Source organism: Biomphalaria glabrata, chromosome 8 (assembly GCF_947242115.1).
Source record: "Biomphalaria glabrata chromosome 8, xgBioGlab47.1, whole genome shotgun sequence".
NCBI lineage: Eukaryota > Metazoa > Mollusca > Gastropoda > Planorbidae > Biomphalaria > Biomphalaria glabrata.
Genome location: NC_074718.1, coordinates 45,541,387 through 45,553,847, shown reverse-complemented (window position 1 = coordinate 45,553,847; position 12,461 = coordinate 45,541,387). Strand labels below are relative to the sequence as shown.

The window sequence follows — 12,461 nt, the reverse complement described above, 5'->3', positions numbered from 1 at the left end:
CGCTCTGAGCAAGCTATAAGTATGAAAGTAACGCTATATAAAATATATATATATATATATAAGTCATTGAGTTGGGAAGTAAACATCTTCTCTTTGATTAAAGAATGTTTGTCATTGATAGGATAATGCTAAAGCTTCCCTGTACATCATCCTGCCAAGTTTGTTTTCATTGTAAGAAACTAATCTGGCAGACTAAAAATGGTATAGGTCCTAACTTAATTTACATCTTTGTAGTCCCCACAGCTCCCCTCCTGTTTAATGCATAGTCTTTTTTTTTTCTCTAGGCTTATTTAAACAACAGTATTGACATCTGGGAGTTTGGGACAACAATAGATGTGTGCATGATCTTGTGTATACTACTTCATATGTCTATTGAAACCAATTCTTGGGTGAGTATCAGTATCTATATATGTAGTTCATTTAGATTCATTACAGATGGCTGCCTGGTCATGTGGTATGTTCTCTGGAATGTTGTCTGGATCATTCTGGGTTCAAACCTGCCCGCCACCATCCCCCACAGTCCTGTCAGAGGTTTGGTCTGGGATGTAATAATCTTGTTCAATTCTAAAGTAACATCCGAATCATATAGAATAAATAGCTAGAATGCATTTAAAACTCATTTTTTCTATTTCTACTACATTAAATGAAATAATTCATTCTGTGACCTGACTCTTGCGTTTTTTGATTGTTTTGTTTCAGGTATGGATACAATGGGGCAGTGTGGTGCTAAGTTTTTTTTTATTTTGGAGTTTCCTGTTAATTTCTAACGCAGTGTTTTTTACATTTGATCATCCTTCGAACCCTTACTGGGTGATGGAGAACACGATAGCGTCAGCTTCACACTCACTGATTGTAGTCTTGACTTGTTTTGTCTCTCTTCTGCCAAGGTAATGGTTGCTAGGTAACCTAGGTAGCTCTAGAAAACTGGGTAGAAAATCGTGTAGAAATAAACAAATAAATAAATTATAGCGTTTTATATAGCGCTACTTTCATGCTTATAGCTTGCTCAGAGCGCTATGGACCAATCTCTTTTATGGACCAGTTGGGGGAGGGGGAATCTGGGAGAAGGTTTTCAGTGCTGCCTTTAGGCGCTCAGCAAACACAACTCTGCTTGAGTAGGGTGTCAAACCACGAGCCCCCCTTCATAGGTAGCCAAGCCAAGTTCAAGCGTACTTAGCCTCTCGACTTCCTCGCTTCCCACTAGACAAGAGGATGATGGATTATTAATTCTTATTTTAAACAGAAACCTCTTTCAATAAATACATTTTAATAACATTGAATCCTTCTAGTTGGAGGTGATATTGTTCCTGCTTCTACTAAACATAGTTACTAAACTAACTAAAGATCTTCTTTAACTAAAGATCTCTTTTGAAAGAATGTCTGTAATTTATAAGATAAGAAAGGTCAAGCTCATCATTGAGTTGCTCTCAGTCTGATGAAGGAAATTTTCAACGACTAGCAGCATATCTTACTTTTTTTTTATATAGTTACATTTGGGATTATTAGAATTTATGTTTTAATTTATACAGTTTTAACAATGTTAATTGCTACTTGAAAAATTGTTGACAACATTCTTTGTTCTATTCTAGTACTACCAGCTTTTGGTTGTCCATTTCTTTGTAAATGAAAGACTTGAAATGAATAAAAAAAAGTTAAATTATTTTCTAAAGTCTATCAAAATATAAGCTACTTGTATATGTTATAGATTCTAACATACCTAAAGTCTTCTAAACTATAATTAAATACATTTGTGTTCTAGATACTAACCTACGTATATAGACATAAAAGTGTATGTTCCTAAAGTTATTTAAGACATTCATTTCCCATGATTCCTTTGCACTTTCTCCACCAGACTTGTCTTCAGAAGTCTTCAAATCTCTCTCTGGCCCAATGAAATAGGTGTGGCCAGACAGATTGAGAAACAGCGTGAACAGGAAACTGAGCAGGAAAGCAGCCACCCAACTGACACCGACTCCCAAACTACAGATAACTCTTGCATGACTTATGCTGGTCCAAACCAGCAGTCTGTTTACCCGCCTCATTACCCCCGACACAGCCACCCAGGATTTATCAACCGAGGATTTCAAAATGATTGGATACAAACGATTGAGCTGAAACCACAACCCCAGCCAAACAGTCACAAGGCCGTGTAGCTTACAGTGTGGGCTAAGAAAGGGAGATAAGGCTGTTCTAAGTTTGGAGAAGGTCAACAAACTCAAACAAAATGTGACGTTAGAATCATAAGCCCGTTTTTGTGGCTTTTTCGCCATAGCGAACTTCAGAAAGACATGTTCGATTGTAATGTGAATGTAATAGAAGAAACAGTATGTAATTGAGTAAAAGATTGAGGTTTTTTTTTTTGGTCAAGTGGGACAATTTATTGGAAAAAAATAAACAAACTGTAATTTACATAGTGAATAGGTCGATAGTCTTATTCACTTCTTCTTTGTCATTATGTCAAGAGGACCAAGCTCTCTTGGCAGACAAGCTTCATTCCATATGTTAAATATAATGACTGACATGGTTTAGTCAAGGTCAATAGCTTTGGAAGACCTCAACATTGACCGGCGATGTCTCTACCTGTGTGCAGTTTAGATCAATAGCCTGTTACCACATCACAGGTCTGACGTCACTACCTGTGACTTGGCAACGAACTATTGTTTAAAACTGTAAACTGGTTGCGACATTCACAGGTTAGTGTTCAGGCTTTCTATAACGATTGGTCTCAGTTTAGCATACTATTCTTTAGTAAATCTCTAAATGTCAGTCCCAGGAGTACATGTCATGTGTCATTGAGCACAATGTTCAGATCACGTTTTGTCCAGCTTTATATTATTACTCTTGAAAACTCCACAGACTGCTGATGTCATGTTCATGTCATGTTTATGTTCAATGTTTTTTCCTGACAATGCCTTGAAATTTGTTGCAAACAAACTTGTTTTATATTTGTCTCTTACAAACAAAACTTTTATACTTTTTTTGCACATTCCAGCTTTGTATACAGGTCAGTGAAACTGGTCTAGCACAGAATAACAAAGAGATACTATTTATTGGATAACTTATTTTAATGTATCTTTATCTTATCTTATTTATACAGACGTTACTTCAAAAAAGAAGATGATTACGTCCTACGCGTCATGCATTTAGTCATGCATGTTAACCAATGACTATATACATGGTATGTTGGTCTAGGAAACTTTGGGTTAAGAGAAGAGGGGCAGCTACACCATCCACCTCACGTTCTCCAAGGTTTGCTTAATACCAACCAACTTGATTCTTGAATGTCTCTTTTTACATTTGTTAAGCAAAGTCTGTGATGTTCTGTAGAGGCAACAGGTCATTCTTTTTAATGTTTACCACTTTTTATCAAATGACACTTTCTAGTGATATCTGTACAGTTCTATGTGCAATGCTAATTATTTAATTACTTCTCACATTCTTAACTTTTTTTTGTCACAAAATGTATGGAAGAAAATATAAAATTACCTTATTACTATCTCTTGAATGATCTTTCAATTTATTTTTAGATTACACTTATGGCTTTATGTATTGATCAAAGTTGGTCGTATGTTTGTGTATTAATCAAAGATGGTCACATGTTTGTTTATTATTGATCAAAGTTGGTCAAATGTTAATTCTGCCATTTCTCTTTTTGGCTCAATCTAAAGTTGTAAAAAAATTTGACAGTGAAATTTTTGACACTAAAATGAAATGTTTCAGCAACTGTCTGGGAAATGAAATGTCATAGAATTGTTCCTAAGACTTTCATGAAATGTTGCATGTCCAGCGTTTGAACCTCTTGATGACTTTTGTCAAGTTAAAATAGTTAAAACAAATAGCTTGATTGATACAATAAATATTTTCAACAAATTATTTCATATCTGGCAATTAAGTTGTTTTTTTTTTTTAAAGTAGGTCAACCGCTAAAGTTTAGGTAACTTGTTTCCTTCCTATCAAAACATCAGTAACTTTAGACTTGTTAACATTTACTGCTGTAGTAGCAGTTTAATTTCATGCAGCAGCATTACCTCTTAATTCACATCCTTAAATAGTGACTACACTTTGCTCCAGTGACTTTTGAGACATGGACTCTCACAGTTTTTCTGAGCTGCTTGGACAGTCTTATAAAAAGCAAATAAAAAAAACATCATATTTTAGTGAGCTTTTTCAACAATAATCTATGAAGACGATGCCACCTGCTATGTAAAGTCATTGTGAAGTGGGTGTCTTGTGTCCATTAAAACTTATATAATACAGACATTACTTCAAAAAAGAAGATGATTATGTCCTACGCGTCATGCATTCAGTCATGCATATTAACCAATGACTTACATTCTGCCAAGTCACTGGTTTTCCTGGCTAGCTCAGGCAACCCATTCCATGCTCTAACAGCACTAGGGAAGAAGGAGTATTTGTACAAATTTGTCCTAGCATATGGAACAAGGGATGTGCCTAGAAACTAGAACCAATTGGTACAAAACTTGTTTGTTCCTTACCCTGTCATCGCATACTTGTTGACTAGGGAACTTGATCAAGGTGTGTGTTGTTGACTAGGGAACTTGATCAAGGTGTGTGTGTTGTTGACTAGGGAACTTGATCAAGGTGTGTGTTGTTGACTAGGGAACTTGATCAAGCTGTGTGTGTTGTTGACTAGGGAACTTGATCAAGCTGTGTGTGTTGTTGACTAGGGAACTTGATCAAGCTGTGTGTGTTGTTGATTAGGGAACTTGATCAAGGTGTGTGTGTTGTTGACTAGGGAACTTGATCAAGCTGTGTGTGTGTTGTTGACTAGGGAACTTGAAGGTGTGCATGATGTTGACTAGGGAACTTGATCAAGCTGTGTGTTGTTGTTGACTAGGGAACTTGATCAAGCTGTGTGTGTTGTTGACTAGGGAACTTGATCAAGCTGTGTGTGTGTTCTTGACTAGGGAACTTGATCAAGCTGTGTGTTGTTGACTAGGGAACTTGATCAAGGTGTGTGTGTTGTTGACTATGGAACTTGATCAAGGTGTGTGTTGTTGACTATGGAACTTGATCAAGGTGTGTGTGTTGTTGACTATGGAACTTGATCAAGGTGTGTGTGTTGTTGACTATGGAACTTGATCAAGGTGTGTGTGTTGTTGACTAGGGAACTTGATGAAGGTGTGCATGTTGTTGACTAGGGAACTTGATCAAGGTGTGTGTGTTGTTGACTAGGGAACTTGATCAAGCTGTGTGTTGTTGACTAGGGAACTTGATCAAGGTGTGTGTGTTGTTGACTAGGGAACTTGATCAAGCTGTGTGTGTGTGCCTCTTCTTTTTCATGAAATGCAGTTTTTAATTGAAATAAAAAAAACAAACTTGAAATTACAACAAATTTTTGATAAGGATCAATAGAGCTCTCAATTTGACTTCAAGGATTTACGTCTTTTATTACCCAGTATCTAAAATATAACTAAGCAGTTTCTTGTTTAAAAGTATGACACAGGTATATTTAAATATCAAGACAATGTGGAAAAGAAAAGAATCTCTTCCAAACCATTCCTCCCTAATAGCCTTTCACCATCGACACTGTCAGTGGTCAATATTAGAGTTGTCTTTGCTTCATTTTGAAGGAAAAGTTACTGATCAACTTTTGGTGGATAATGTTTTGAATTGATACAAGGCAAGAGTAGGAAACAAAATGTTACTTTCTTCCCTTTTTTTTTAAATTTTATTTTGAACATTTTAAACTCAGTGTGTTAAAAGAGAACAAATAATCTTTAAAAACTTACAAAGTTGTGTAACATTTTAACTAGCAGTAAGACTTGAGCCTTAATTGAGACCAAACAATTCTAATGCTTATCTGATATATTACAGACGTTACTTCATAAAAAGAAGATAAATGCCTTGCATTTCATGTTTCCATCTAGTCCAGCATGTTAATCAATAGCTTCAACTCTGCTAAATGCCGAAGTGAATCAAAGAATTATGGGCCGTCTCGTCATTTACTATGTAAGTGGAGGAATGATTCTTGAAATGGGGTGATCCCTCAAATAATGATTGATGAATCTTCAGGACTGAAACAGAGTTTCAGCCCTAATAAACAAATTGTTTTTGTTTTACATGTTTCTTCAGAATAAAAATCATAGTTGCTAACCCAAACCTCCCACAGGATAGCGGGGGATGGCAGGGTTTGAGAGGACATACCACATGACCAGTCAGCATATTATATTGAAAGGTTTGTAAGATGACTGATAAAGAGACTACATCAATTTCAAGACATTTTTTTGACTAATTGTTGATTGCATTGAAGTGAAAATTGTTTTTAAAGTCCTGTCAATCTTTAAATGTTTTGTACATTTCATAGTTATAGCCACAAAGTCTGTCTTTTGATGACAGCTTACAGCTGGCATTTAGATTTATTATTTCACAGCTGACATTTAGATTTATCACTTCAGTAACAACAAATGATACATTAAAAAAAAACAACAACACTTTTAAAAAACAAAACAACAAAAATGTTTATTGAACTTTAAAACATGATCAACAGATAGGGAGGAGGCTTTAAGTTCTGGATTTCAGTTGACCATTTGTACAAGAATAAGAAGAGGCTAGTGAGAGGAGGATATTGAGCCTGTTTCATCAAAGAGTGCACTAAGACACTGGGGACTTTGAAGCTTTCAAACATTGATTGTCTAGTGACCCAGAAGGCTAGGGATAACAGCTCTGTCTTGCACTCAATATTATTCATGACCTCAAGAGTGTTCAATGATGAAACTGGAGTCAATGTTTTGGCGTTATTTAATGTGTCCAGAAACATAACATTCAATTATCATTCAATGTAAACATTTGTGAGTTTGGTTAATTGAATTCACACAAAAAAAATGCATTTTACAAATAGATAAATTGTCTAAAACAGCCAAACATTAACTCAAACCAAACAAAACCATTCAAGAACTATATACAACAGTAAAGTCAGATTGTAGTATCACCACCGAGTCTGAGTTGATTAGACTGAACATAAAATGATTAGATGAATCCTTGGATTCACAGTTGCATGTAAGTCTCAATCATGAGATGCACCACACACTGGCAATGTGCAGCACTAAAAAATAACAAGACTACAGTAAAACAATAACTGGCTAAAATGGATTTTAAAACTAGAGATTTTTGAAATACTGAATAACTGAAGTGAATAAGCCTAGGGAGATAATGAGAGCTCCTACTTATAGATTAAACTCAGCTCCTACTTATAGATTAAACTCAGCTCCTATAGAAGGGAAAGGTAACACTTAAAAAAACAAAGCTTTGGCTCTTGTTTGTTTTTTCCTCTACTGTACATAGAGAAAAAAAAAAGGTTTTATATAATTTAATTATATCATTTAACCTTAAATAGCATGACACTTAAAAATCTATAGAGAGTACTAGAAAAGCTAACTAGATGTTGCAGGTTAGACCAAGCTTTCTATAGCAAATGTTTATTCTTAGGGCAAGAGACATTTAATTATCTCACACTAAATAAAATCACACAAAAAATTTAACACTAAATAAAATCACACACAAAATTGAACAGGTGAAACAAATATTCCATTTGCACAAAGGTATTTAAGTAAAAACTTGAAATAAATATTGTACATGATGATAATACATTCTTTTGCTAAAGGACCAAGTGATATGGTCAGCTTTCAGACAAAGTTAAAACTGATACAACAAACATGTCATCAATTGTTCTAACTCAAAGGGTGATACCCCTCTCAGGCAACAGTTCTCAAACAATTGGGTAGTTTACAATCTGTTTTGAGTGACAAAAGTCACCAGGTCAAAATGGAAGACTTCCTGTCAGCAAAAAGACTGAATGTACAGTCTATGGAGCACTAGAAATAAATACATGGAATGACTAGCTTGGTTTACAGACACATAGGGACAGAACATTTTCCTTCAACGTTTCTATGTCACAATGGGACATCAAATACAGAATGGACATTTTGTGTTATGATCTGAATAGACAAATACATGGGATTGTGAAGAGATCAGTCAAAAAGTTCATATGGACATTTTGAGTTATGATCTGAATAGACAAATACATGGGATTGGGAAGAGATCAGTCCAAAAGTCCATATGGACATTTTGTGTTATGATCTGAATAGAAAAATACATGGGATTGGGAAGAGGTCAGTCCAAAAGTTCATATGGACATTTTGTGTTATGATCTGAATAGACAAATACATGGGATTGGGAAGAGATCAGTCAAAAAGTTCATATGGACATTTTGTGTTATGATCTGAATAGAAAAATACATGGGATTGGGAAGAGATCAGTCCAAAAGTTCATATGGACATTTTGTGTTATGATCTGAATAGACAAATACATGGGATTGGGAAGAGATCAGTCAAAAAGTTCATATGGACATTTTGTGTTATGATCTGAATAGACAAATACATGGGATTGGGAAGAGGTCAGTCCAAAAGTTCATGAAATGAGACATTAGAATCTTGGACCTAGAAACAATCTTCTCAATTTATAGCTTTAACAACAAATCAGTTCACTCTTTCTCTCCTAACTGACAATACCAACGTTGATTCCATCAGAATGTGGTAAATAATAATGGAGAGAAAGAGTTAAATATTGATCCCGTATGGTTTCACGACTAAATTCAAACTGTTCAAATCTCAACATCAACAAACCGTGACTTGTGCATTTTGTATGTCTCTGAGCTCTCACAAGCTGAGATCAAAGTAATGTCAGAAGACTGATCTATTAAGGTTAATTAAAGTACCATTGTTTCAAAGTAAATGGTAATTAAAATAGAGAACGAAGCTAAAATTCATGTATGGCGACTTAATAAAATAGTAAATAGTAATTTTTAACAGATTTATAAGAAATTTTTCTTTTTTGCATAAATAGTCTATTAGTTCAAATCTGTAATATCCTAAATCAAACAATACAAATCCTGCAGCCTTGATTTCCCCATCTATTACTGGAATGACTTTGTCATTGTCCATTTCAGTTTGCAGTCTCACTTTAACATTGTCAATGGCATTGTACAAAAGAAGAATTAAGATTTGAAGTTTCAATAAATCACAAAGTTTCTAGCCTCAAAGAATAAAAAAGGCTTAAAGTAAAACAGAAAATAGCTGAACTATATCATAACATGAATGTGAGAACAATCAGTGATATATATATATATATATATGAATCAATCAACTATATATGAGAATAAATCAATGATATTTATGCATCAATCAATGATATTTATGCATCAATCAATGATATAGGTGAATCATTCAATGATTAATGTGAACTAGTTAACAAGATTTGCTGTAGAAATAAATGTAAACAGAAAAAAAACAACCTGCTTTCAGAATGTAAGGCATGAACACATCAAGTGTGCAGACACCAGGAAGCAAGCAACTAAATATACACTAGCTGCCAGTACAGTATGTGACTGGCTGCTAGGAGCCACACAGTACATGACTGGCTGCTAGGAGCCACACAGTACATGACTGACTGCTAGGAGCCACACAGTACATGACTGACTGCTAGAAGCCACACAGTACATGACTGGCTGCTAGGAGCCACACAGTACATGACTGGCTGCTAGGAGCCACACAGTACATGACTGACTGCTAGGAGCCAAGCAGTACATGACTGGCTGCTAGAAGCGACACAGTACAAACTGGCTTGTTAGGAGCCACACAGTACAAACTGGCTTGTTAGGAGCCACAGTCAAAGGAAAGGAATGGCACATTTAATGTTACAATGCTGATACTTGTAAAGCTGAATTGATTCAGACCCATTGAAATGGTCCTGGATTAGTTTATTAACATGTTAACAAAAGTTACACACTACATATGAATATATATGTTTTTTAATTCCAAATTCTTATTTTTTTTCTCTGTTTCTGAAACAATTTGGCTTCATAACATAATGAGAATTACTTCTGAAACATACATATGTATTTATGTAAGGTTGCGTTCACACTAGATGCTACTGTGTTAAAATTAGAATCTCAAATCAATTAGAAAATTCAGCAGTAAACCATGACAAAAAAACAAACAATTAAAATATAGCATAGAGCAAAACTATGAGGAACCAACAAAAGTGACATTAAAAAAACTTAAAAGCAGGGAAAAAAAAAAAAAAATAAAACATAGAACAGACGATTGGGACTGACAAAGTTAGTACTGTCATACTTTGTTTAAAATTCCTTTACAAAGGAAATAAAGACATCTAAATATATCTAGTAGTAAAGAGAAATTTGAGATTTTAGCATACGTAATGGTAGAAGCAAAGTTTCTACTCAAATACTTGATGAAAACCATCACCAGGATTATAGTGTACATGTGATTATATTGCTATGGTTACAAGCAGCAGTTGGGGGTGGGGGGTGGAAGAGAGCTGGATTAATCGTATAAGGTCATAACCGTTTTAAAATATGAATCTCTTTGAGTTGCAGTGGATAGAGCACAAATAAATTAGTCTTAGATATTTTATCATAACAAACAAATTTAACACAGACATCTGATTGAGAAACTCCCATTGGAGAGCTCTACTGGACAGGCACTGGACAGTTGAGTGGCACTAAAACACCTTGCTGTTGGTAGGTCGGTGCTGGAGGGTTCACCATGTATACCAAATGATGGGGAGAGGCTGGTTGACCTGTAGGAGGAGAGGGGTAGATGTACATGTATTGATTGGAGGAAACCATAGGACTGTAGTTAGAAGGAGGAGCTTGTAGAACGGGGCCACCCATCGAACTGTAGGGAGGAGGCTGTGACTGCATGACAGGGCCACTCATTGGATGAACTGTTGCTGAGGGCTGGACAGAGATGTACGTTGGGTTTGCGTAGCTACTTACAATACCCGAAGATGCAGCCATATTGCATGATGTCATCGGAGAGGGAGCTATACTATTAGATGCCATTTGGGAGGGAGCTATGCTGCTGGGAGTCATGGAGTGCGGAGAGGCGTTGCAAGGGTGCTGAACATTTGGGGGAGGGACGCTCAACATGCCGAGAGACTTAGCGGGAGGTGCTGGAAAGCTGGGGGGTTTAAACTGTTGTTCTGATTTTACTGGGTTTTGATTGGATGGAATAAGACAAATGTTCTGATTGGCGGAAGACGTAAGACAAACAGGGTGCTCTAAGGGAGGGGGTGGCATATTGGAAGGAGGGGGGAAGGGAGGGGGTGGAACAGTAATGGTTCTAATGGGGGGAGGGTTGGGAGGTGAGGAGGCGCTTGTTGAGTGGGAGGAGTAAACAATAATAGTCGAACAGTTCTGAGTGCTAGTGGGAGCTGAGGAAGGAGGTAGGGGGGAGAGAAACATGGGAGTATGCTGCACAGTGTGGGTAAAATTACTTGGGTTGGTACACGGGGAGGAGAAAGAAGAACTCACACCAGTAAAACATTCAGGAAGATAAGCAGTTTGCGTAGTAGAATCAAGCCCGCCACCATCTTGATTAGGTATAAAGCAAGAAGCATTAGCGTTAAGCTGAGTTTGTGAGCTGTCATTAGTTTGATAGTAAACAAGGTCATGTTGACCCGGTGAGAGGGGCTGCATGTAAATAGGTTGTCCCTCACACCTGGCCTTGGCGGCACTGGTTTCCGCCAACAGAATCTGAAAGCGCAACGGTATTTCTTTAATCGGCTTGACCAGTTTATGATTGCCGTACATATAGTAGCGACGTTTTCCTCGAGGCTTCTCTGTTGCCGTCAGCTCAGCGGCAGACTCAGCACTGTCTGGGTGAGTCAGTTCCGAGGAGCTGAACAAATCAGGACCACTGACTGGGGACAAATCAGCACACTCACTGGGGCAGCCGCTGTCCCCATCGCTGCCCACATCCATCCCCTCACTTCCATCTTCACTGTCTTTACCTTTACTCTCCTCCTCGTCGCACGTGTCTCCAACATGGCCAGATTTTTGACACACTTTAAACTGACCCTCGGAAACTCCATTCATTTTTACACCCGGGTAACTGTCTGGCTTGTCATTGTGTTTATGTGCTGTGTTGTCATAGCAACGTCTACTACTTCCTGTCTCAGTCTGAGAACAACTGCTATCCTTAGTAACATGAACATCACTCACTGCTGGAAGCTCGCCGTATCCTCCAACAAAGCCAGTCTCACTGCAGAGGGTCACTGCTGGGGCTGGGGGAGGCATGGAGTAGTTGTCCATTATCATGGTGCCTGAGGTCATCTCTGGCTGACCTTGAGATGTCATCTGATAGTACTGCCAAATAAAAGCACAACATTATAACAAGGCTCAATAGAATTTAGCAATATTCTGGAAGAAATAAAAGATCTAGTTTATCACTGTGTGTAACTGCTTTTATATGAAAGATGAGTTTAAAAAATGATATTTTTAGATTTATTTATTTTACATGTTTCGGATGTTCCTTCAAACTTGAAGCTTATTACATCCTAGTCCTAGCCTTCCACAGGATTGCACAGGATGGAAATAAGCTGGGTTTGAACCTGGAGCCCTAAGGACAACAGTCCAG

General features: G+C 36.9%; 2 protein-coding genes across 5 annotated transcripts in view; one reads left to right on the top strand and one right to left on the bottom strand.

Moving 5' to 3' along the window:
• LOC106070707 (phospholipid-transporting ATPase VB-like) overlaps positions 1 to 3,878 on the top strand; it is a 33,504-nt gene extending 29,626 nt beyond the window's left edge. For all 3 annotated transcript variants that reach the window (XM_056038115.1, XM_056038114.1, XM_056038113.1), the window contains exons 22-24: positions 285 to 389; positions 700 to 887; positions 1,853 to 3,878. In XM_056038115.1, the coding sequence (XP_055894090.1) occupies positions 285 to 389; positions 700 to 887; positions 1,853 to 2,153 (594 nt within the window). In that variant the 3' untranslated portion in view covers positions 2,154 to 3,878. The remainder of the gene's footprint in view (positions 1 to 284; positions 390 to 699; positions 888 to 1,852) is intronic.
• Positions 3,879 to 6,456: 2,578 nt separating this feature from the next.
• The window catches only part of LOC106070706 (uncharacterized), a 131,128-nt gene continuing 125,123 nt past the window's right edge, over positions 6,457 to 12,461 (bottom strand). Inside the window, exons 18-19 of one of the 2 annotated variants that reach the window (XM_056037877.1) lie at positions 12,047 to 12,190; positions 6,457 to 10,620 (exon numbers count right to left, since the gene is read on the bottom strand). In XM_056037877.1, coding sequence (XP_055893852.1) covers positions 10,582 to 10,620; positions 12,047 to 12,190 — 183 coding nt within the window. In that variant the 3' untranslated portion in view covers positions 6,457 to 10,581. Of the gene's footprint in view, positions 12,191 to 12,461 lie in introns of both variants that reach the window. The other variant, XM_056037876.1, reaches the window with a different exon arrangement.